The 26,310-nt window shown below is 48.0% G+C and overlaps 1 protein-coding gene across 2 annotated transcripts; it reads right to left on the minus strand.

Moving 5' to 3' along the window:
* Positions 1–4,225: 4,225 nt before the first annotated feature.
* Positions 4,226–25,914, minus strand: RILPL2 (Rab interacting lysosomal protein like 2). 2 transcript variants are annotated; one of them, XM_008005116.3, is made up of 4 exons: positions 25,253–25,914; positions 19,326–19,477; positions 10,618–10,731; positions 4,226–4,760 (listed from the first exon to the last, which is right to left on the minus strand). In XM_008005116.3, exons 1-4 carry the CDS (start codon positions 25,613–25,615, stop codon positions 4,730–4,732), a joined length of 660 nt encoding a protein of 219 aa, XP_008003307.1. In that variant the 5' UTR covers positions 25,616–25,914; the 3' UTR covers positions 4,226–4,729. The 2 variants fall into 2 exon arrangements, with proteins under 2 accessions (XP_008003307.1, XP_008003308.1); XM_008005117.3 differs by lacking the exon at positions 10,618–10,731 and having other exon boundaries at positions 25,253–25,725.
* Positions 25,915–26,310: the final 396 nt, after the last annotated feature.

The following is a 26,310-nucleotide window of genomic DNA, read 5'->3' on the forward strand; positions in this document are numbered from 1 at the left end:
GCCTTGGCCTCCCAAAATGCTGGGATTACAGGCATGAACCACCACGCCCAGCTTAAAAGTTAATGCATTTTGAGCCTTAGAACAGTGCCTGGCACATAGTAAGCATCATAAATTTTAGCTGATGTAATTGTCATTGTGACTTATAATTTACTAGACTTGATGATTCTCAGGACGCTCTGAATCATCACTGCACCTGTCTTGTGTTAGAAGTCCTTATTACCAGCCCAGATCCCTGTCCCCTCCATGCTTGGGCACTGGTGGCAGATTGGAACAGTGAGTAGAGCCCTTGGTTTAGATACAAGAGATCCAGTTCCAGCATCAGTTTTAAGTGTTTGTCAGCTGTGTGACATTGGTCAAGTCAATTCCCCTCTCTGAAACTTGTCTGTCAAATAGGGATAATCTCTGCCCACTTGACTTGCCTCCTCCCCCAAAGATTCAGGCATCAGTATTATAGCCTCACCTTGGAGGGGGCGTGTGGCCGCTGGAACAGAACGTCTGCTTCCAATCCACTGCTGTGTAACTCGGGCAGGTACGTAGTCTCCTTGTGCATCAGTTTCCCTCCCTGTAACATGGAGATGGTAATAATACTTGTATGGGGCAGGCGCGGTGGCTCATGCCTGTAATCCCAGGACTTTGGGAGGCTGAGGTGGGCGGATCACGAGGTCAGGAGATAGAGACCATCCGGGCTAACACGGTGAAACCCTGTCTCTACTAAAAATACAAAAAAAAAAAAAAAATTAGCCAGGTGTGGTGGCGGGTGCCTGTAGTCCCAGCTACTCGGGAGGCTGAGGCAGGAGAATGGCATGAACCGAGGAGGTGGAGCTTGAAGTGAGCCGAGATTGCGCCACTGCATTCCAGCCTGGGCGACAGAGCGAGACTGCATCTCAATAAATAAATAAATAAATAAATAATATTAATAATACTTGTACGGGGTGATTGTGAGGATTTAATGAGTTAATACAAAAAAGCACTTGGAACAGTGCCTTGCACGTAGACAATCTTCAGTAATCAGTATTAGCTATTATTAGAATTAAAAATTCGGCTAGCTTCTATTCAGTGTTTACAAGTGCTCAGGACTAATAGCTAATAAGTGCCTCCAAGTTCTGATACGTAGTTGCTATATTTATTTGTTCATTTTATTTTTTGTAGAGATAGGGTCTCATTATGTTGCCCAAGCTAGTCTCAAACTCCTGGCCTCAAGCGATTCTCACGTCTCACCCTCCCATAGGGCTGTGATTACAGGCATGCGTGAGCCACTGTGCCTGACCTATTTGTTCTTTTTTTTCTTTTTCTTTTTTGAGATGGAGTCTTGGTCTGTCTGTTGCCCAGGCTGCAGTGCAGAGGCACAATCTCAGCTCACTGAAACCTCCACCTCCCGGGTTCAAGCAATTCTCCTGCCTCAGCCTCCTGAGTAGCTAGGATTACAGGTGTGCGCCACCACACTCAGCTAATTTTTGTACTTTTAGTAGAGATGAGGTTTCACCGTGTTGGCCAGCCTGGTCTCCTGACCTCGTGATCTGCCCATCTCCCAAAGTGCTAGGATTATAGATGTGAGCCACTGCGCCTGGCCTTATTTGTTCATTGTAAAAGATGACTGCTGGCAGGGCACAGTGGCTCACGCCTGTAATCCCACCACTTTGGGAGGGCGAGACAGGCGGATCATGAGGTCAGGACCTGATACCATGCCACTGCACTCCAGCCTGGGCGACAGAGCGAGACTCCGTCTCAAATAAGTAAATAAAATAAAAGATGATTGCTACAGCAACTACTTCCTGTGCCTTCTGAGGCTTGGCTTGAAAATCTACTTCTTTTTTTTTTTTTTTTTTTTTCAGTTGGAGTCTCACTCTGTCGCCCAGGCTGGAGTGCAGCGGTGTGATCTCAGTTCACTGCAACCTCTGCCGTCCAGGTTCAAGCAATTCTCCTGCCTTAGCCTCCCGAATAGCTAATTTTTGTATTTTTAGCAGAGACAGGGTTTCACCATCTTGGCCAGGCTAGTCTTGAATTCCTGACCTTGTGATCAACCCACCTCAGCCTCCCAAAGTGCTAGGATTACATGCGTGAGCCACTGCACCCAGCGAAAACCTACTTCTAAGCGTGTTCCTCCCCAGGCTAGGTTTGTAGTTGGAATCCTGCAGTGTGAGAACCGCCAGAGCTCAACTGACGTCACAACTCTGTTCAATCTGTGGTCAAGCGTGGCCCGTCTCTGGGAGAATCACCCCCCAGGACTTATTTTCCAGAATTCCCACCTGCCAGCATCAGATTTTACCAAGAGTTGCACTCCAAGCATTTCTCACCGTAACTTTTTTTAGTTTCCTGGGGTACCAGAGTCACCCGTGCCATCTTAACCTGGCATTTCTTTCGGAGTGGGTTCTCCCACCCTATCTATCCCCACAGGGAGGCAGGGGAGCATTTATATATTTGGAGACAGGGTCTCACTCTGTCACCCAGGCTGGAGTGCAGTGGTGTGATCATAACTCACTGCAGCCTTAAACTCCCGGGCTCAATTCATCTTCCCGCCTCAGCCTCCCCAGTACCTGGGACTACAGGTGCTCACCACCATGCCTGGCTAATTTTTTATTTTTTTGTAAAGACAGGGTGTTACTATGTTGCCCAGGCTGGTCTCGAACTCCTGGGCTCAAGCAATTCTCTCACCTTGGCCTCCCAAAGTGCTGGAATAACAGGCTTGAACCATTATCCCTGGCCAGGGTTGCAGTGGTACACGGGGTTCTAGGGATCAGGAGCCCTGATCTAACGATACTGTTGAAACAGTGTTCTGGACTAGACTCTTAAACACTGCCAACTCTTCCTGGAAGGCAGAGTGGTTGAAGCCTGGGTGTGGACTTTGTATCTGGGCTGAAGTCCTGCTTCTACCAGTTTCTAGCTGAGGACCTTGGACAAGTCTTTTCACCCATTATGCCTTAACCTCCTTGGGAGGACCCCAAGGACAATAGTGATCCCCATCCCACAAAGGTATGTGAGACAGCGTCAGAAAGGTACTTAGAATGATGCAGCAAGGTATACAGTAAATTATTAATATTAAATTATTAATATTAAGACTTGCCAGTGACTCTGGACCCATAGAGCTTGGCAGCTCCCAGCCCGGGCCTTGGAATCAGGCCTGCATTTGCCTCCTGTGCAAGCTGCTTCCTAGCTCAACAGCCAGAGTTTCACTTTCTAAACCTATAAACTGGCCAGACGTGGTGGCTCACGCCTGTAATCCCAGCATTTTGGGAGGCCGAGGCGGGCAGATCATGAGGTCAGGAGTTCAAGACCAGCCTGACCAATATGGTGAAACCCCGTCTCTACTAAAAATACAAAAATCAACCCAGTGTGGTGGCACATGCCTGTAGTCCAAGTTAGTTGGGAGGCTGAGGCAGGAGAATCGCTTGAATCTGGGAGGCAGAGGTTGAAGTGAACCCAGATGGTGCCACTGCACTCCAGCCTGGGCGATAGAGCAAGACTCTGTCCCCCGCCTCAAAAAAAAAAAAGCCAGGAACGGTGGCTCACGCCTGTAATCCCAGCACTTTGGGAGACCGAGGTGGGTGGATCACGAGGTCAGGAGATCGAGACCATCCTGGCTAACATGGTGAAAACCCGTCTCTACAAAAAAATACAAAAAATTAGCCGGGTATGGTGGCAGGACCCTGTAGTCCCAGCTACTTGAGAGGCTGAGGCAGGAGAATGGCGTGAACCCGGGAGGTGGAGCTTGCAGTGAGCTGAGATCACGCCACTGCACTCCAGCTTGGGCAACAGAGACTCCATTTCAAAAAAAAAAAAAAAAAAAAATCTATAAACTGGTGCACCAGTACCGGTTCCCATCTACCCAGGTTATAAGGAACAAACGAGATAAGCCACAGAGCAGGTGAAACACACTGAGTAAGCCACTGTTATTTACTAAGAGGACAGGCTCACGGAATGGGTGCGGTAGCCTCATTAATTCCTTTGCAAAGTGCAGACACCCACTCTCTGTTTCATTGATTCCTAAATGCATTTTGTTCACATCTTAACACCTCTGAAATCAGGATGAGTCCTAAAATCAATAGCTTCTTAACATTTTAGTTTGCAGCAATCTTTCCCTTCATAGTGACACCAAATAATGGTTTATTGCTTAGATTCAATGAATGCAATTGATTCATTATACAATGAAATGTATATATGTGACATATACACATATACACCACCATGTATACCATCATAACTAAGAGACCACTCTGGATAAGCTATAGAAAGTATAAAAGTCATTTTACTTTAATACAAAATCACATAAAGAAAGGCATGTTGGCTAAATCAAATATTCACTAAATATCAGTGAAGTCACCACTGGAATATCAATAGCACATTTTCCTGCTTTCTTTTCTCCTTTCTGCTAAACATTGAAGGCCAGGGTCATCCCTGGGAGCAGATGAATAGGACATGCATCTGCATGCAGGAGGCCCTGGGGGTTGACGTAGGAGTAGGAAGTGGGCCCCAACCCCCACACATCCCTTCTGTTTTTCTTGATTTCTGCTTCACTGGCCCAGGCCAAATCTTCAAGGGTGTCTAGTTCCGCAGTCAGGGAGAAATGAGAAATGCCAAGAGAACCTTGTCTCCTCCCTCCTCAGTCTGCTTTGAAGGGGAAATGAATACGCAGGCTCAGTGTGTCTGTGTGGCACAGAGAGGTGGCTTTGCCAGGCATCTTGGAAGGTTGTCATCTGGAATCAGAGCCATAGCCTTAGTTGTGGCCTTGGATCTAGGTCTGTTTCCCCGATCGAAAAAAGAACCTGGTGTGGAGACAGAGAGGGGTCAGGGTAAGCAGAAGGTACAAAGCAAGGGGTGTAGAACCCCCTGTAAAATTTCTAAGTAGCTCTTGCAACTGTTGACTAAAAAATATGTCTAGGACAGGCATTGTGGCTCACGCCTGTAATCCTATCACTTTGGGAGGCTGAGGCAAGAGGATGAGGATCACTTGATCCCAGGAGTCTGAGACATGCCTGGGCAGCATAGTGAGACCTCCATCTCTAAAAAAAAAAAAATTAGCCAGGCATGGTGGCGCACACCTGTAATCCTAGCTACTCAGGAGGCTGAGGCAGGAGAACTGCTTCAACTTGGGAGGCAGAGGTTGCAGTGAGCCAAGATTGCGCCACAGCACTCCAGCCTGGGCAACAGAGCAAGACCCTATCTCAAAAAAAAAAACACAAAAAAAACCGGGTGCGGTGGCTCACGCCTATAATCCCAGCACTTTGGGAGGTGGAGGCAGGTGGATCACAAGGTCAGGAGATCGAGACCATCCTGACTCACACGGTGAAACCCCATCTCTACTAAAAATACAAAAAATTAGCCAGGCGTGGTGGTGGGCGCCTGTAGTCCCAGCTGCCTCAGGAGGCTGAGGTGGGAGAATGGCGTGAACCTGGGAGGCGGAGCTTGCAGTGAGCCAAGATTGCACCACTGCACTCCAGCCTGGGCGACAGAGTGAGACTCTGTCTCAAAAAAACAAAACAGAACAAAAAAACCACTCATTCATTCATTCATTCACTCATTCATTCTAGTAGCTCATTAAGTTTATCTGAACCTGAAAGGGTGGCCTCACGTTCATTAGCCACTAGCCACATGTCCTCAGGCTAGCTCATGCACAGAACACACACTTCACTTTTGCCCTATCAGGCTCAAACTCCACTTAGGTGTCCTAAGCTCCCGTAGAAGGACCCTGAAAGAAACCAGTAGTTTATGCCTTCTGGAAGCCTGATTTGCAACGAGATAGCCAATGAACGTCCTAAATGAATACCTTCAGGTCTGACACCTGGGTGGAGTTGCTCTTGCATGATCTTACCTCAGAAGACCCTTCCTTGTGGAAGAAACACTTCCGTTAGGCTGGCTGCAGTGACTTATGCCCATAATCCTAGCGCTTTGGGAGGCTGAGGCGGGCGGATCACTTGAGCTCAGGAGTTCCAGACCAGCCTGAGAAACATGGAGAAACTCCATCTTTACCAAAAATACAAAAATTAGCTGGGCGTGGTGGTGAACACCTGTGGTCCCAGCTACTTGGGAAGCTGAGGTGGGAGGATCACTTGAACCTGGGAGGCGGAGGTTGCAGTGAGCTGAGATCGAGCCGCCACACTGCAGCCTGGGTGACAGAGTGAGACCCCATCTCGAAAAAAAAAAAAGAAAAAAAGAAAAAAAAAGAAAAAGAAAAGAGAAACACCCACCTTGGCCTTGCTTTGACCCTGTCTCCCAACCCTTCTCCACAAGGCAATCAGAGTGAGCTTTTTATATGTAAATACTGTCATGTTACTCTCCAGCTTAAAACCATCCAATGTCTCTTCCCAATGCACCTAGAATAAAACCCACAGTCAGCACCAGAATCCAGGTGGCCCTGGGTGACCCAGCCCCTCCCACCTCTCCAATCTTGCCTTCATTCTCTTCCCTGTTCCAGTCACCATGGTCTTCTGTTCTGAAATTTTTTTTTTTTTTTTTTAAGACAGAGTTTCACTCTGGTTGCCAGGCTCAAGTGTAATGGCAAGATCTCGGCCCACCGCAACCTCCGCCTACCGGGGTTCAAGCAATTCTCCTGCCTCAGCCTCCTGAGGAGCTGGGATTACAGACGCCCGCCACCACGCCTGGTTAATTTTGTATTTTTAGTTGAGACGGGGGTTTCTCCATGTTGGCCAGGCTGGTCTCGAACTCCTGACCTCAGGTGATCCACCCGCCTTGGCCTCCCAAAGTGCTGGGATTACTTGATTTCTGAGAATTTGAATTTTACACAAGCACCTCACTCTTGGTATAAGAGGCAGCATCTGAAGAACTGTGGGATCAACCCCGGTGCACAGACATGAGGGAAGTATTCAGAGGAAAGTGCATAGCATGTTCCAATGCTGGGACATGGGCTCATTCAAGAGGAGTGGTCCCAAGTGGGACAGGGAGAGGTCCTTGGGTATTCCCCACAGCCAGGCTGAAACTGCCTGTTGCTCCTGTTCTATTCTGGTTAGCAAGACGACATTGACTCCCCTTTTTCTTTTCTTTTTTCTTTTTGAAATGGAGTCTTGCTCTATCGCCCAGGCTGGAGTGCGGGGGTGAGATCTCAGCTCACTGCAACCTCCTCCTCCCAGGTTCAAGTGATTATTCTACTTCAGCCTTCTGAGTAGCTGGAATTACTACAGAGGCCACCACCACACCTGGCTAATTCTGTTTTTATTTATTTATTTATTTATTTTTATCTATTTATTTATTTTTTTGAGACAGAGTCTCGCTCTGTTGCCCAGGCTGGAGTACAGTGGTGCAATCTCGGCCCACTGCAACCTCTGCCTCCCAGGTTCAAGCGATTCTCCTGCCTCAGCCTACCAAGTAGCTGGGACTACAGGCATGTGCCACCACACCCAGCTAATTTTTGTATTTTTAGTAGAGATGGGGTTTCACCATGTTGGCCAGGAGGGTCTCGATCTCTTGACCTGGTGATCCACCTGCCTTGGCCTCCCAAAGTGTTGGGATTACAGGTGTAAGCCACCCTGCCCGGCCTATTTTTATTTTTTTGAGACAGAGTCTTGTTTTGTTGCCTAGGCTGGAGGGCAGTGGTGCAATCTCAGTTCAATTGCAACCTCTGCCTCCTGCGCTGAGGCGATTCTCCCGCCTCAGCCTCCCGAGTAGCTGGGATTACAGGCATCTGCCACCAGGCCTGGCTAATTTTTGTATTTTTAGTAGAGACAGGGCTTCACCATGTTGGCCAGGCTGGTCTCGAACTCCTGACCTCAGGTGATCCTCCCACCTCAGCCTCCTGAAGTTTACAGGCCTGAGTCACCGCGCCTGGCTGAGTTTGACTCTTGATTCCATTTCCCGGGCATCACTGTGTGCAGCAGGAAACATTCTGGAAAGGGGTTTTTCCTGCTGAAGATTCCATGTAGCCCAAGATTAAGGGCGAATGAACTTAGGAGGTAAATAGATGCAGCTTCAGGTCTGAGTTTCACCACCACCAACCTGCTGTGTAACCTTTGCAAGTCACTGATCTTCTCTCTCAGTTTGCCCAACTGTAAAACGGACCTCCTGAGTAGATGTTTACTCAGCTCAGTGTCTGGCACATAGAAAATGCTCACTAAGTGGGAGCTATGGTGAATCTTTTTTTTTTTTTTTTTTTTTTTTGAGACAGGGTCTCACTGTCGCTCAGACTGGAGTGCAGTGGCACCATCTTGGCTCACCTCAACCTCCCCCTCCCAAGCTCAAGTGATTCTCCTGCTTCAGCCTCCTGAGTAGCTGGGATTACAGGCGCATGCCACTACCACCCAGCTAATTTTTGTATTTTTTAGTAGTGTCAGGGTTTCACCATGGTGGCCAGGCTGGTCTTGAACTCCTGACCTTAAATGATCCAGCCATCTCGGCCTTCTGAAGTGCTGGGATTACAGGTGTAAGCCACTGCACCTGGCTTAGCTATGGTGAATCTTAAGGTATAGGGAATTATCTTTTCCTTTCCCCAGTCCTGCTTTATCTCCTCAAACCAACAGCCTCTGAGTAATATTGGGAAGAAAACTGCTATTTCCTTGCCCACCATACTGAGCTCACATGAACCACTGCCCCCAGAGGAAGAACCATGACTTTGCTCTCCGGAAGCTACATGCCTGGCTGCCTCTTCCTTTGGTTCTTTCCGGAGCTGCTGCTGCTGCTGCTGGGCCAGAGGTGTTCTCCCTTGTGCTCCTGCCCTTTGCCCTCTGCCCCCTGCTCCCTCCCAAGATCCTCAAGGTCCTGTCCCTGAGAAAGAAGGCCTGGGTTATTCCTTTTTTTTTTTCAAGTCTCACTCTGTCCCCCAGGCTGGAGTGCAATGGCACAATCTCGGCTCACTGCAACCTTCACAATAATCACCTCGTTATTATCATTTTTGTTTTCTTTCTTTTTTGTTTCTTTTCTTTCTTTTCTCTCTCTTCTCTTTCTCTCTTTCTCTCTCTCTCCTTCCTTCCTTCTTTTTCTTCTTCTTTTTTTTTTTTTTTTTTTTTTTTTTTTGAGATAGAGTCACGCTCTGCTACCCAGGCTGGAGTGCAGTGATGTGATAATAGTGATAATACCTTACTGTAGCCTTGAACTCCTGGGCTTAAGTAATCCTCCAGTGTCATCCTCCTGAGTAGCTGGGACCACAGGTGCAGGACACCACACCCAGCTAACTTCACTTGATCTCAGCCAAAAGGCTGACAAATGATACCAGCTAATTTAAAATAAATAAATAAATAAATAAATAAATAAATAAATAAATAAATTTAGCCAGGCTCAGTGGCTCACACCTGTAATCCCAGCACTTTGGGAGGCTGAAGCAGGTTGGTCACGAGGAGTTCGAGACCAGCCAGACTAACATGGTGAAACCCCGTCTCTACTAAAAATACAAAAATTAGCCAGGCATAGTGGTGCATGCCTGTAATCCCAGCTACTCAGTAGGCTGAGGCAGGAGAATTGCTTGAACCCGGGAGATGGAGGTTGTAGTGAGCTGAGATTGTGCCACTGCACTCCAGCCTGGGCGACAGGACGAGACTCCGTCTCAAAAAAAAAAAAAAAACGGCCAGGTGCGGTGGCTCAAGCCTGTAATTCCAGCACTTTGGGAGGCCGAGGCGGGTGGATCAGGAGGTCAGGAGATCGAGACTATCCTGGCTAACATGGTGAAACCCCGTCTCTACTAAAAATACAAAAAACTAGCTGGGCGTGGTGGTGGGCGCCTGTAGTCCCAGCTACTTGGGAGGCTGAGGCGGGAGAATGGCGTGAACCCGGGAGGTGGAGCTTGCAGTGAGCCGAAATCGCGCCACTGCACTCCAGCCTGGGAGACACAGCGAGACTCCGTCTCAAAAAAAAAAAAAAAAAAAAAGGCCGGGCGCGGTGGCTCAAGCCTGTAATCCCAGCACTTTGGGAGGCCGAGACGGGTGGATCACGAGGTCAGGAGATCGAGACCATCCTGGCTAACCCGGTGAAACCCCGTCTCTACTAAAAAATACAAAAAACTAGCCAGGCGATGTGGCGGGCGCCTGTAGTCCCAGCTACTCGGGAGGCTGAGGCAGGAGAATGGCGTGAACCCGGGAGGCGGAGCTTGCAGTGAGCTGAGATCCGGCCACTGCACTCCAGCCTGGGTGACAGAGCCAGACTCTGTCTCAAAAAAAAAAAAAAAAAGCAAATTTTTTTGGTTGACATGGGGTCTCACTTTGTTGTCCAGGCTAGTCTCAAACTCCTGGCTTCAAGTGATCCTCTTGCCTCAGCCTCCTGTAATCTTTGTTGAGATTACAGGTGTGAGCCATGCACCCAGCCTGGTCAAACATCACAGGGAGGCAGTAGAGTGTAGAAGCCAGATTTCCTTGGGTTCCTGACTTCACTATTTACCATCTGTGCGACCTTGGGCAAATTACCTTACCTCTCAGTAGCTATTTCTCCACCTGTAAAATAGTATCTACCTTGTAGGGTCACTGTGATGATTCAATGAATATATGCCAAGTGCCTAGGCTACTGCCTGGCAGATATCATTATAATACACTGGCACTGAGTTTTCCCATGAGCTGCAGCACCACAACCGGGTGAGTGGAGGCAGCTCCCCACCTGCCCTGGGCAGCTGGCCAGCCTCTTCTTGCCCCCAACTACTTCCTTGAGTTATTATTCAGCAGGACCGGGGGGCAGCAAGGTGACACTTACAGCTTTTTTATGATTGTCTTCTCCTCCTTGTTCCTGCCAGCATTGTTGGCCCTAGTAACCACAGCATCTTTTTCTCTTCTTCCTCCTGGGCCTTCTCTTGGTGGAATCAGGCCACTGGGAAATGGGGCAAAAAATAAATGGATTATTTTATTACAGACCTTTTTTTTTTGAGTTGGAGTCTTGCTCTGTTGCCCAGGCTGGAGGGCAGTGGCGCCATCTCAGCTCACTGCAACCTCCACCTCCCGGGTTCAGGCAATTCTTCTGCTTCAGCCTCCTGAGTAGCTAGGACTACAGGGGCCCGCCACCATGCCTGGCTAATTTTTGTATTTTTAGTAGAGATGGGCTTCACCATGTTGCCCAGGCTGGTCTCAAACTCTTGACCTCAAGTGATCCATCTGTCTCAACTTCCCAAAGTGCTGGGATTACAGGCATGAACCATTGAGCCTGGCTTTTATTACAGACCTCTTTTCTGTGCAGCTCTGAAAATAAAGGGTCTTGATGATGATGATTATAGTAATATTATGGTTGAAAGAACTAGAGTCAGAGAAATTCTGTTTAAAATTAGAATCTTCCCTCTACCTTTCCAATGTGATGCCTCTTATTTCTTTCTCTTACTTAATTGCATTGGCTACTGCTGCAAGCTTCTCGGTTTTCTAGGAACATGATTGTGTATAAATTCTCTAACTTAAGCCTTGGTTTCCTAACCTATAAAATGAGTCTAATAATAGTACCTACCTCAAAGGATTGAGAGATTATGTAAGATAATACATAGTGATTAACATTCAACAAATATTTATTAAGCTACCTACTGTGGTTAATACATATTTTGTCTCTGAACTATTTTGTCTCTGAATAAAATAGACAAAATATCTTCTCTCAAGTAATCTATATTCCAGTGGGAGAAGGAAACAGTCAATAAAGAAACAAGTAAAATAAAAGTACAAATTGTAAGTCAGATGGTGATAAGAGTTAGATTTTTTTTTTTTTTGAGACAGAGTTTCACTCTTGTTGCCCAGGCTGGAGTGCAGTGGCGTGATCTTGACTCACTATAACCTCCTCCTCCTGGATTCAAACGATTCTCCTGCTTCAGCCTCCCAAGTAGCTGGGATTACAGGTGTGCACCACCATGCCCGGCTAATTTTGTATTTTTAGTAGAGATGGGGTTTCTTCATGTTGGTCAGGCTGGTCTCAAACTCCCAACCTCAGGTGATCCACCCACCTTGGCCTCCCAAAGTGCTGGGATTACAGGCGTGAGCCACCGTGCCTGGCAAGAGCTAGATTTATACTGATTGATACTGCAGTCAGGGAATATTGAGATCTGGCCTGAGGAGGGCCAGAGTATTTCCCTGGACTTGATGTACAGAATTGAGAAGAAGGACGTTTTCTCTTACTCCACTGGGACTGCCAGAAGTCTGTTTCCTAAGATTCAGAGGAGGCTTGTCTGTAATGCAAAATAATGAGGTCACCAGCAAAGAAAGGCAAAGAGGAGAGAAAGAGGCACCAAGTCGCTGATTCCAACCATTGCAATGTTTCTTTTTTTTTTTTCTTTTCTTTTCTTGTTTTTTTGAGATGGAGTCTTGCTCCATAACCCATGCTGGAGTGCAGTGGCACAATCTTGGCTCACTGCAACCTCTGCCTCCCAGGCTCAAGCGATTCTCGTGCCTCAGCTTCCTGAGCAGCTGAGATTACAGGCATATGCCACCATGTCTGGCTAATTTTTATATTTTTAGTAGAGACGGGGTTTCACCATGTTGGTCGGGCTGGTGTCGAACTCCTCACCTCAAGCGATCTGCTCGACTCAGCCTCCCAAAGTGTTGGGATTCAGGAGTGAGGCACTGTGCCCGGCCTTCCTTTTTTTTTTTTTCTTTTGTTTTGAGATAAGAGTCTCACTGTAACTCAGGCTATAGTGCAGTGGCATGATCACAGCCCACTGTAACCTTGAATTCCTGGGTTCCGGTAATCCTCCCACCTCAGTCTCCCAAGCAGCTGGTATTAGTCATGCGCCACCATGCCCAGCTAATTTTTAAATTTTTTGTAGAGACGGAGTCTCACTGTGTTGCCTAAGCTGGTATCAAATTTTTGGCTTCAGCCTCCTGAGTAGCTAGGACTACAGGCGCCCACCACGCCTGGCTAATTTTTGTATTTTTATTAGAGATGAGCTTCACCATGTGGCCCAGGCTGGTCTCAAACTCTTGACCTCAAGTGATCCATCTGTCTCAGCCTCCCAAAGTGCTAGGATTACAGGCATAAGCCAGTCACTGCACCCAACTCCTTCCCAATTATGTTACCAAAAAATTTCCTTTTGTGTTTAAGCTAGTTTAAATTGGACTTCTGTCACTTGCAACCACAAGAAGCCTGACCAAAATGAAACATTTCAATTATGGCACAGTACAACTCGTCACATCCACTTAGGCGTTTGGTTGCAGTGCCCACTGGTAAATTTATCCCCATGGTGTTGTCCCCTTGCTGTGGACCGAATTGTGTATTTTTATTTTTTTATTTTATTTATTTGTTTTTATTTATTTACTTTTTTGAGACAGAGTCTTGCTCTGTTGCCCAGGCTGGAGTGCAGTGGCGCGATCTCTGCTCACTGCAAGCTCCGCCTCCCGGGTTCATGCCATTCTCCTGCCTCAGCCTCCCGAGTAGCTGGGACTACAGTCATCTGCCACCATGCCCAGCTAATTTTTTGTATTTTTAGTAGAGACAGGGTTTCACCATGTTGGCCAGGCTGGTCTTGAACTCCTGACCTTGAGTGATCTGACCGCCTGGGCCTCCCAAAGTGCTGGGATTATAGGTGTGAGCCACCGTGCCTGGCTGAATTGTGTGTCTTCAGTAAAAATTCCTGGCGGGGCTCAGTGGCTCACTGCGTATTTCGTGGCAACTTGAGCTGACAAAGATACCGCTTTCAGCGTGAGAGTGAAAGGGCAGGATTCATACTTCGCCCTCCTTCTTCATAAAAGAGTTTTGCAAAGAGTAGGCTCTTATGGTTTACTTTTTTTTTTTTGAGACGGCATCTCGCTCTGTCATCCAGGCTGGAGTGCAGTGGTGCGATCTTAGCTCACTGCAACCTCCACCTCCCCGGTTCAAGCAATTTCCCTGCCTCAGCCTCCCGAGTAGCTGGGATTACAGGCGCACACCACCATGCCTGGCTAATTTTTTTGTATATTTAGTAGAGACAAGGTTTCACCATGTCGACCAGACAGGTCTTGAACTCGACCTCAGGCAATCTGCCTGCCTTGGCCTCCCAAAGTGCTGGGATTACAGGTATGAGCCACTGTGCCCACTCAATACTTAATATTATCAATAATTAAAAAAATTTTTTTTGAGACAGGGTCTTGATCCATCACCCAGGCTTGTCTTAAACTCCTGGGCTCAAGTGTTCCTCCTGCCTCAGACTCCCAAAGTGTTGGGATTACAGGCATGAGCCACCGCACCCGGCCTAAATTTTTGTAATTATAAAATATTATATTATTTATATTCTAATTTTATTTTATTTTTGAGACAGAGTCTCATTCTACCGCCCAAGCTGGAGTGCAGTGGCAAAATCTCTGCTCACTGCAACCCCCACCTCCTGGGTTCAAGTGATTCTTGTGCCTCAGCCTTTTGAGTAGCTGGGGTTACAGGTGTGCGCCACCACACCCAGCTAATTTTTGTATTTTTAGTATTGACAGAGTTTTGCCATGTTGGCCAGGCTGGTGTTGACTGAACTCCTGACCTCAGGTGATCTACCCTCTTTGGCCTCCCAAAGTGTTGGGATTACAAGTGTGAGCTGCCTGCCCAGCCGATATTTTATTATAGATACTTATTATAATAATGGTTTAACAAGAAGCATCATCTAAAATTTCCATTTTTCCATGATTTATTATTACATAAATTAAACTTGGTGACTAAAAACAACGGTAACATAATCTCCAATGATGACCATTTCTTTTTTTTTTTTTTTTTTTTTTTTGAGACTGAGTCTCGCTGTGTCACCCAGGCTGGAGTGCAGTGGCGCAATCTCGGCTCACTGCAAGCTCCGCCTCCCGGGTTTACGCCATTCTCCTGCCTCAGCCTCTGAGTAGCTGGGACTACAGGCGCCCGCCACCACGCCCGGATAGTTTTTTGCATTTTTAGTAGAGACGGGGTTTCACCATGTTAGCCAGGATGGTGTCGATCTCCTGACCTTGTGATCCACCCGCCTCGGCCTCCCAAAGTGCTGGGATTACAGGCTTGAGCCACTGCGCCCGGCCAACCATTTCTTATAATTGGCTTTTTTTTTTTTTTTTTTTTTAGATCAGGTCTTACTGTGTTGCCCAGGCTGGAGTGCAGCTGCTATTCACAGGCACTGAAGCCTCAAATTCCTGGTCTCGTGGGATCCTCCTGCCTCAGCCTCCCAAGTAGCTGAGACTATAGGCACTGAGACTATAGGTGCACACTGCTGTGCCTGGCTTCTTATGGTTGGCTCTGTGGTCCTCCTGCTAGCCTGAGCTTCTCACTTGGTGTGTTCAGTGGGGCACCGGCAGAGGGCTGTGCACAGCTGGGGCTGTCGGCAGGTGCACCCTGGTTCTCCTTCACATGACCTCTCCACGGGACTCCACCTTGAGCTTCCTCACAGAATGGTGGTCTCAAGGCAGCATTCTAAGAGCACAGAAACAGAAGCAAGGCCTCTTACCGCCTTAACCCCAGAAGCCTAACAGCGTCACTTCCACTTCTCGCAGTCAAAGCAAGTCACAGAGCCAGCCTACATGCAAAGAGAGGGAACACAGAATCCACCTCTTGATGAAAGGAGTGGCAAAGTCTCACTGCAAAAGGGCAAAAGGTGCGCAAGGTGGGAAATACTGCTGTGGCTCTCTTTGGAAGCAACTCACCATATTTCCCTAAAATTACAATTATTGTTATTATTTTTTTGAGATAGAGTCTCGCTCTGTCGCCCAGGCTGGAGTACAGTGACACACCTTGGCTCAACGCAACCTATGCCTCCTGGGTACAAGCAGTTCTCCTGCCTCAGCCTCCCGACCAGCTGGGACTACAGGCGTGCGCCACCACGCCTGGCTAATAATTTTTGTATTTTTAATAGAGACGGAGTTTCACCATGTTGCCCAGGCTGATTACGAACTCCTGACCTCAGGCAATCTGCCCACCTCGGCCTCCCAAAGTGCTGGGATTACAGGTGTGAGCCACCTTGCCCAGCTGTAATCACAATTTATTACCAGTATATTATCTGTATGAGTTTGTACCTTTGAATGGATGCAGTTGCCATGAGAACATCTCAGTTGGCATGCTGGCTTCCCTAGAATATCTAACACTAGAGACAAAGCCCAATCCTGCCTCTCTTGGCCTGTGCCAGATGGAAAGTGTACGTCTCTTGTTCTCTGAGAATTCAAAACTAGAAAGTGTGTAATTTTGCCCACTAACAAGCTGCTCATGACACCAGCAGCTTGGCAGTTTCTCTTTTTAACTACCTGTGCCTGAACTACTTATTAAATGAGACAAAGGTCTTTCCATGAACATGGTTCCAGCCTTAGCAAAAGAGAGACAATAAATTTGGCTTCTTACAACGCTTCTGCTGTATCTCTGCTCTCTTAAAGATGCTACATTTAAGGAATGTAAAGAATCATATCACTTGGGCTTTGTTTCATTTTTGATCAGGGTACGTCCTTAATTCCAAGCTGTCATGATCTAAATGCGGCATGCTAATTAAAAGCACAGGCTCTGATGTCACACTGTCTGAGGTCACATCACCGCTGTTGCCACCACCGTTTAAGCAGGTGCCCACCTCTCTGGTCCTCAGCTCACCATAGTGATAACATCACCTCTACTCACAGTCTTGCTGTGAGAACTAATTGAAATGATGTTTGGGATACATTTAGCAGAGTGCCTGGCACATGGTGAGTATCAATAAATACTAGCTAATGTGACATTTGTATTTCTCTGGCTTTTCCTTCCTCTACCTGTAAGAAAACATGCTTTGTTTAACTCGGTGTTTCCTAGAATTATTTGACTATAGAGCCCCCTTTTCAAAAAATACCTATGTAAAGGAAAACATTTTGGGAAATAACACAAATGGAAACAGCTACGAGTCCCAATGTGATTATGGCAACAGCTTTTTTACAGCCTCTCTTGCTTGTCCTACAATCTATTCTGTATGTGGTACCACTGCAGTCTTTTTTAACTTTCCTTATTATTGTTTTTTTAAATTTCTCTTTAGAGACAGGGTCTTGCTATGTTGCCCAGGCTGGCCTCGAACCCCTGGGCTCAAGTGATCCTCCCGCTTCAGGCTCCCTAAGTGCTGGGATGTAACACTGCACCAGGCTTTTTTGGTTTTGTTTTTGTTTCGTTTTGTTTTTGAGACAGAGTTTTTGCTCTTTCGCCCAGGCTGCAGTGCAGTGGCACAATCTCGGCTCACTGCAACTTCCACCTTCTGGTTTCAAGTGATTCTCCTGCCTCAGCTCCCTGAGTAGCTGGGATTACAGGTGCCTGCCACCATTCCTGGCTAAGTTTTGTATTTTTTAGTAGAGACGGGGTTTCACCATGTTGGCCAGGCTGGTCTCGAACTCCTGACCTTGTGATCTGCCTGCCACGGCCACCTAAAGTGCTGGGATTACAAGGGTGAGCCACTGCGCCCGACTGTTTTTTTTTTTTGAGACAGAGTCTTGCTCTGTTGCCTAGGTTGGAGTGCAGAGGCACGATCTTGGCTCATTGCAACTTCTGCCTCCCAGGTTCAAGTGATTCTCCTGCCTCAGCCTACCGAGTAGCTGGGACTACAGGCATGTGCCACCATGCCCAGCTGATTTTTGTATTTTTAATGGAGACTGGCCTCTTGTCATTCTCTTGATCAAAACTTTCTAATGGCGAGGTGCGGTGGTTCACACCTGTAATCCCAGCACTTTGGGGAGGCTGAGGCAGGTGGATCACTTGAGCCCAAGAGTTTGACACTAGCCTGGGCATGGTGAGACCCTGTCTCTATAAAAAATACAAAAATTAGCTGGGCATGGTGGCATGTACCTGTGGCCCCAACTACTTGGGTGGCTGAGGTGGGAGGATCACCTGAGTTTGGGGAGGTCAAGGCTACAGTGAGCCATGATCATGTCACTGTGCTACTGTGCTCCACCCTCAGTGACAGAGTGAGACTCTGTCGCAAAACAAACACTTTCCAGTGGCCAGGTGCAGTGGATCACACCTGAAATCCCGTCACTTTGGGAGGCCACAGTGGGAGGATCACTTGAGCTCAAGAGATCGAGACCAGCCTGAGCAACATAGCAAGACCTCGTCTCTGAAAAAAAAAGGTTAATTAGCTGGGCATTGTGGCACATGCCTGTGTTCCCAGCTACACGGGATGCCAAGGTGAGAGGATTGGTTGAACCCAGCAGGTCGAGGTTGCAGTGAGCTGTTACTGCACCCCTGCATTCCAGCCTGGGCAATAGAGCAAGATTCTGTCTCAACAAAACAAAACAAACCAAAACCTTCCAATGACTTCTCATTATACTCACAATAAAGTGAAAGCTTGGCCAGGCGGGATGGCTCATGCCTGTAATCCCAGCACTTTGGGAGACTGAGACAGGTGAATCACTTGAGGCCAGGAGTTCAAGACCAGTCTGGCCAACATGGTGAAACCCCATCTCTACTAAAAATACAAAAAATTAGCCGTGCGTGGTGGTGGGCGTCTGTAGTCTCAGCTACTCCGGAGGCTGAGGCAGGAGAATCGCTTGAACCCGGGAGACGGAGGTTGCAGTGAGCTGAGATTGCATCACTGCACTCCAGCCTGGGCGACAGAGCAAGACTCTGTCTCAAAAAAAAAAAAAGATAATAATAATAATAAAATAAATTAATAAAGTGAAAGCTCCTTCCTGCAGCCAACAGGAAGACTAGGCAGAAACTAGGCATACACTCCTAGTTTATTTCCAGCCATCTTCTCCCTGGCTTTCCTGGTTTTGCCTTCTTGGGCCCGTTTAAATTAGCCAAGCTGGTTCCCACCACAGGGTCTTTGCACTTCCCGCTCCATTTTTGCACCATCACATCTTTACAGGGCTGCCTCCTTTTCATCTTTGCCGAGAGAGGTCTGTCCTAACCACCCCTCTAAGACAGGCCCTGCCCCTCCCACGTCACTGCTGGCCACATCGTCTTGTGTCTCCTTCAGAGTACCTGCCACCATCTCCACGTGTTTATTTTGGGTTTCCTTGTTGATTGCTTGTCTCTGGCACTGGACTAGCAAGGATTTCCACTCTCTTCGTTTTGTTCACTGCAGTGCCCCTGGGCCTGGCACAGTGTCTGACACATATTAGATCTTCAATGAATTGGTTGGATGAACATATAACAACAAATACGGGCTGGGCGCGGTGGCTCTCCGCCTGTAATCCCAGCACTTTGGGAGGCCGAGGTGGCCAGATCATGAGGTCAGGAAATCGAGACCATGGTGAAACCCCGTCTCTACTAAAAATACAAAAAATTAGCCGGGTATGGTGGCGGGCGCCTGTAGTCTAGCTACTCGGGAGGCTGAGGCAGGAGAATCACTTGAACCCAGGAGGCAGAAGTTGCACGGGAGGCAGAAGTTGCAGTGAGCCGAGATCGCACCACTGCACTCCAGCCTGGGCGACAGAGTGAGACTCCATCTCAAAAAAACACAAAAAACAAAAAACAAAAAACAAAACCCAAAAAACAAATATGTAACCTAGCAAGGAATTCTGGGCCAGGTTTGGGTGCAGGACCCTCCAGGCAGTAGAGCCCACCTCTTGTAGCACTGCAGCTCTTCCTGCACCACCAGGAGCTGTGACTTGAGTTTGTTGCGTTCCTGCAGCACGTCCCTTAGCTCCTGCAGAGTGAAGCGGGGTCGGTTGGGATCTGTCAAGTCAACCACCATTTTGTTTGGGCTCAGGTTCACCTGGAAGAAAAGATGCAACCTTTGCAAGCAACTCTATAAAATTAAATAATTATTATTATATATATATATATATATATGCTTTAGATGGAGTCTCTGTTGCCCAGGCTGGAGTGCAATGGCACAATCTTGGCTCCCTGCAACTTCTGCCTCCCAGGTTCAAGTGATTCTCCTGCCTGAGTCGCTGGGATTATAGGCGCCCGCTATCATGCCTGGCTAATTTTTGTATTTTTATTAGAGACAGGGTTTTGCCTTGTTGGCGAGGTTGGTTTCAAACTCCTGACCTCAGGTGATCTGCCCGCCTCGGCCTCCCAAAGTGCTGGGATTACAGGCGTGAGCCACCGTGCCTGCAGCATGGCCATTCTTTTAAAAATTAAAAATAGAATTACGATTTGATCCAGCAATTCCAATTCTGTGTATGTTTCCGGAGCACTGAAGGCAGGGCCTGAAGAGATATTTGCACACCCATATTCATAGCAGCACTATTTATTTATTTATTTATATTTTGAGATGGAGTCTTGCTCTGTCACTCAGGCTGGAGTGCAGTGGCATGATCTTGTCTCACTGCAACCTCCGCCTCCTGGGTTCAAACGATTCTCCTGCCTCAGTCTCCTGAGTAGCTGGGATTACAAGTGTGTGCCACCATGCCAGGCTAATTTTGTATTTTTAGTAGAGATGGGGTTTCACCATGTTGTCCAGGCTGGTCTCAAACTCCTGGCCTCATGTGATCCGCCCGCCTTGGCCTCTCACCACAGCAGCACTATTTACAGCAGCCAAGGGGTAGTAGTAGCAACCCAAGTGTCCATCAACAAATGAATAAACAAGTGTCCATCAACAAATGAATAAACAAAGTATGGTACATGCCTCCAACAGAATATTATTCGGCCTTCAAAGGCAAGGAAATTCTGACATGTGCCACAACATGAATCAATCTTGAGGACATTATGCTGAGTGAAATAAGCCAGGCACTTAAGACAAGTACATGATTTCACTGATATGAACAAGGTACAATAGGTAGATTCAGAGGGACAGAAAGTAGAAAAGTAGTTACTGGGGGCTGGGGGAGGGGAAGGAGAAGTTGTTACTTAACACGTTAGAGTTTCACTTTTGCAAATTGAAGACAGTTCTGGAGACGGATGGTGGTGATGGCTGCACAACAGTGTGAATGGACTTCATGCAGCTGAACTGTGTGAAGATGGGCCGGGCGCAGTGGCTCACGCCTGTGTAATCCCAGCACTTTGGGAGGCTGAGGCGGGCGGATCACGAGGTCAGGAGATCGAGACCATCCTGGCTAACACAGTGAAACCCCGTCTCTACTAAAAAAATACAAAAAAGTTAGCTGGGCGTGGTGGCGAGCGCCTGTAGTCCCAGCTACTCAGGAGGCTGAGGCAGGAGAATGGTGTGAACCTGGGAGGCAGAGCTTGTAGTGAGCTGAGATCGCACCACTGTACTCCAGCCTGGGCGACACAGCAAAACTCCATCTCAAAAAAAAAAAAAAGTTAAGATGGTAAATTTTATGTTACTTGTATTTACTACAATTTATTTTATTTTATTTTTTTCTTTTGAGACAGTCTTGCTCTGTTGCCCAGGCTGGAGTGCAGTGGGATGATCTCAGCTCACTGCAACCTCTGTCTCCCAGATTTAAGCAATTCTTCTGCCTCAGCCTCCCTAGTAGCTGGGATTACAGATGCCTGCCACCACGCCCAGCAAATTTTTTGTAGTTTTAGTAGAAATGGAATTTCACCATGTTGGCCAGGTTGGTCTCGAACTCTGACCTCAGGTGACCTGCACCCACCTCAGCCTCCCAAAGTGCTGGGATTACAGGCATGAGCCACCGCACCCAGCTTTACTACAATTTAAAAAACCAAAAAGAGGTCAGGAGTAGTGGCTCACACCTGTACTCCCAGAATTTTGGGAGGCTAGGGCGGGTGTATCGTTTGAGCCCAGGAGTTTGAGACCAGCCTGGACAACATGGGAAAACCTCATCTCTAGAAAAAATACAAAAATTAGGTGGCCATAGTGGCATACGCTTATAGTCTTAGCTACTAGGGAGGCTGAGGTGGGAGACCTGAGCCCAGGGAGGCTGAAGCTGCAGTGAGCAGTGTTCAAACCACTGCATGCCAGCCTGGGTGACAAAGTGAGACCCTGTCTCAAAACATACAAAGGAAAAAACAAGGCATATTTTTGTGAACTGTCTAGTGGCACTAAACATTCATTTTCTTAATTCATGCATTTTTCCCTATCCCAGTTCTTAAGGCTGCGGTTTGGGAAGAAAATATGCCATCTCATCTGCCGCCCGATGCAACTTGTCCACTTTGCCCCATATGGGAAAGTACCCAGCCCCTGTGCACACCACACTACTCTCAGCTCATAATGGGACTTCCTCCATATTCTTGTGCCTGGAGATGGAGGCAAAAATAACACAGAATGTGGCTGAGCAATCCTGTGCAAGTCATTCAACTTTCCTTGACTCTCAAAAGCCAGGCTACAAGTCATCAAACTTAACCATGTCACCTGACAGATACTAAAGTAGAATATTATCTAGAAATACAATTGTCACCATCACTTAGGAATAGGTGAAATAAACTACCAGGGGTCAGAGAAAGTATGAGGCAAATAATAACGACAATTAAGAAGAAGAAGAAGAAAAAAAAAGTTACCAGGGAAGCTACTGGGAAACTTCACACTTCCCTGTGAATTTCAGTGACTCGTTCCTGTTCTTTCCAGGCTTACTTCTTGGGTTTTTTTTTGTTTGCTTTTTTTTTTAAAAGACAAAATCGTCTCGCTCTGTTGCCAGGCTGGAATGCAGTGGTGTGATCTCAGCTCAATGCAACCTCCCCCTCCCGGGTTCAAGCGATTCTCTTGCCCCAGCCTCCCGAGTAGCTGGGTATACGTGCGCGTGCCACCATGCCCAGCTAATTTTTGTATTTTTAGTAGATGCGGAGTATGTTGGCCAGGATGGTCTCGATCTCTTGACCTCCTGATCTGCCTGCCTCGGCCTCCCAAAGTGTCGGGATTACAGGCATGAGCCACCGCGCCTTGCCTTGGTTTGTATACTTGGTTTTTGTTTGTTTGTTTGTTTTTGAAACAGTCTTGCTCTGTCGCCCCAGATGGAGTCCAGTGGCACGATCTCGGCTCACTGCAACCTCCGCCTCCCGGGTTCAAGGGATTCTCATGTCTCAGCCTCTGAGCAGCTGGGATTACAGGCGTGTGCCACCAGGTCCAGCTAATTTTGTATTTTTAGTAGAGGCAGGGTTTCACCATGTTGCTCAGGCTGGTCCCGAACTCCTGGCCTCAAGTGATCTGCCTGCCTCGGCCCCCCCAAAGTGTTGGGATTACAGATGTGAGCCACTGCGCCTGGCCCAGTTTGTATACTTGTGTCCTGGTTCTAGGACTGTGTGTCTGGCCTCTCCCACTAGATGTGAGCTTCTTGAGGGCAGGGACCTTGTCTACTTTATCTCCATAGCCCCAGAGCCTAGCATCCGTCACTGCAGTCACTCATCAAATGTTAGTACAACAAGTAAGGTCAAATGTCTGTATTTTAGGATGGAGTATTTAGGACTAGGATCTCTGAATGAAGATCCTGACTTCATCTCTTACTTGCCGTGAAGTCCTTAGGCAAATTACTTAATTGTTCTGTGCCTCAGTTTTGTAAAACAGTAATAGTGTGAGGATTAAAAAAGACATCGTCCACTTACAGCAGCTTTTTTTTTTTTTTTTTAACTGTGGCTGGAGACCTGCTAGTAGGTCATAACATTAATGAGTTTCGACAAGAATTTTAAAAACCTAGGCCGGATACGGTGGCTCACGCCTGTAATCCCAGCGCTTTGGGAGGCTGAGGTAGGCGTATCACTTAAGCCTAGGAGTTTGAGACCAGCCTAGACAACATGGTGATACCCCGTCTCTACAAAAAATACAAAAATTAGCTAGGCGGTTGGTGTGTGCCTGTAGTCCTAGCTACTCGAGAGGCTGAGGTGGGAGGATTGCTTGAGCTCAGGAGTTTGAGGCCTCAGTGAGCTGTGATCACACCACTGTACTCCAGCCTGGATGACAGAGAAAGACCCTATACCCTAAAAAAAGAATTTTTTTTTGAGATGAAATCTCACTCTGTCACCCAAGCTGGAGTGCAGTGGTACGATCTCGGCTCAGTGCAACCTCTGTCTTCTGGTTTCAAGGGATTCTCCTGCCTCAGCCTCCCGAGTAGCTGGGATTACAGGCACCCACCACCACGCCCGGCTAATTTTTTTTTGTAGTTTTAGTAGAGACAGGGTTTCACCACGTTGGCCAGGCTGGTCTCGAACTCCTGACCTCACGATCTGTCCGCCTCGGCCTCCCAAAGTGCTGAGATTACAGGCATGAGTCATGGCGCCCAGCCAGATGATTTTTAACATATGTGTAGATCCCTATAACCATACCCTGATTAAGATATAGGATACTTCTAGCTCTCTATCAATTTCCCTTCCGTTCCCCCCACCGCCAGTTTGCCTTCTACAACTATAAATTATTTTGCCTGTCCCTGAATTTTATTTAAATGTACAGTAGGGCCAGGTGCGGTGGCTCACGCCTGTAATCCCAGCACTTTGGAAGGCTGAGGTGGGTGGGTCACTTGAGACCAGGAGTTTGAGGTCAGCCTGGCCAACATGGCGAAACCCCGTCTCTACTAAAAAAGAAAAAGAAAAAAAAAATTAGCCAGGCATGGTGGCAAGCGCCTGTAATCCCAGCTGCTCAGGATGCTGAGGCAGGAGAATCGCTTGAACCCAGGAGGTGGAGGTTGCAGTGAGTCGAGGTCACATGACTGCACTACTCCACCTGGGCAACAGAGCAAGACTCTGACTCAAAAAAAAAAAAAAATCTACAGTAGTTTCTCTTTTGTGCCTGGCTTCTTTCTCTCAATGTAACATCTGTGAGATTCATTCACACTGTTATGTGTATCAGCACCCTGTTCTTTTTCTGTTGCACAGTATTCCATATATCACAATTTCAAAACTCAAACTGGGTTGCATTTAGATTGTTTCCAGTTCAGCAGTTGAGACTAAAGCTGCTCGGAATCTTCTTGTCTATGTCTTTTTGTGGTCATATGCACTAATTTTTCTTTAGGTAAAATGTGTTTCTTGCCCAAGTGTCGTGGCTCACATCCACAATCCCAGCACTTCGGGAGGCCAAGGCGGGAGGATTCCCTGAGCTCAGGAGTTTGAGACCAGCCTGGGTAACGGTGAGACCCCCATCTCTACAAAACATCAAAATAGTTAGCCAGGCATGGTGGCACATGCCTGTACTCCCAGCTACTCGGAAGGCTGAGGCAGGAGAATTGCTTGAGCCTAGGAGGCCAAGGCTGTAAGTGAGCTGTGTTTGCACCACTGTACTCTAGCCTGGGCAATAGAGCAAGACCCTGTGTCAAAAAAAAAAAAAAATTGTGTTTGTTGCTCTAGGTCAAGGGTTCTCAAACTGTGGACCCTGGGCCAACAGCATCAGCATTAACTGGGAACTCGTTAGAAATACAGATTCTGGCCAGGCAGGGTGGCTCACACCTGTAAACCCAGTACTCTAAGAGGCTGAGGCTGGAGGATCACTTGAAGCCAGGAGTTTGAGACCAGCCTGGGCAACACAGCGAGATCCCATCTCTTTAAAAAAAAAAAAAGGAAAAGAAAAGAAAGGAAAGGCAAAGAAAAGAAAAAAGAAAAGAAAAGAAAAGAAAAGAAAAGAAAAGAAAAAAGAAGGTGTCTTCCTGCTAGTAGGCGCCCTCCTACGCCCCGCAGGCGCTGTGGGCCCAACACTCACCTCCCCGCTGGTCGGAGGGTCCTGTCTCCGCAGCCCCTCCACCTCCTTCCTGAGGTTGTCCCTCTCCATCTTCAGCTCCTCCAGCGCCAGGCTGCCCTCATTCACTAGTGCCTCCAGCATCTCCAGGACGCGGACGACTTTGAACTGCAGCTGCGTCACGCGGGGGTCGCTGCCCAGGGCCATAAGTTCGCGGCCCAACAGGTAGGAGATGTCATACACGTCCTCGGCGGTCAGCTGGAAGGGGCTCTTGCCCAGCGCCCCTTCGGGCCCAGCCTCGTCCCTCTCCTCGTCCTCAGTCTCATCCCTCTCATCGTCCTCCTCTCCCTCTTCCTCTTCCTCTTCTCGCACAGGGGGCTCCTCCATGGCCACCCAGACCCCCGCCGACCCCGGAGCTGCTCTCTTGGAGTCTCCCAAAGGTTGAACTTCCTCCTGGCACCCAAAACTTTCCGCTGGGCAGAGTCCCTACCTGCCCAATCAGCGCGGCCCGGGGGTGGGCCCGGGGGGGCGGATGGAAAAAGGGGCCGCGCACGCGACTCTAGGGCCTGCGCCCCTGGCGCACCGTCCCCGCTGCAGGCCGCGCGGGGGAGTGCGCTCCAGGTTGTAGTTTGGGGCGCGAAGGGACAACAGAAAAGGAGGGCGTCCGAGAAGAGGAAAGTTCAGGGGTGAGGGCAAACCCCCCAGCCTGGGAACAGTTGCAGCCCGGGGGAGGAGCCGCGCTGAGCCCCGCCCCTGGCGACCGCTGCCGGGAGGCGCGTTCCCGTGGAGACGGAGTTTCCACCGCGCAATCGAGAGCAGAGCAAAAAGAAAGCAACTTTTTCCTTTCTACCCTCGTGCTTTCCAGCCGTAGAATTTGCATCGTACGTGATGGAAGATCCGGGTCTCTCTTTGAGGGAGTTTTCTGGAACCTGCGGCCAAACAGAAAGCAGCTGTTGTGAGCAGCGCGACAGAGTCCCCAAGGCTTGAGGATCTGGAAAACTCCCAGCAAATTGTCATTAGGGCTTGGGGCATCTGACTTCTGTGACTCTCAATAAAATGGGGAATTCCTACCCTGCTCACTT

The sequence above is a fragment of the Chlorocebus sabaeus genome, chromosome 11 (genome assembly GCF_047675955.1).
Source record: "Chlorocebus sabaeus isolate Y175 chromosome 11, mChlSab1.0.hap1, whole genome shotgun sequence".
Lineage (NCBI taxonomy): Eukaryota > Metazoa > Chordata > Mammalia > Primates > Cercopithecidae > Chlorocebus > Chlorocebus sabaeus.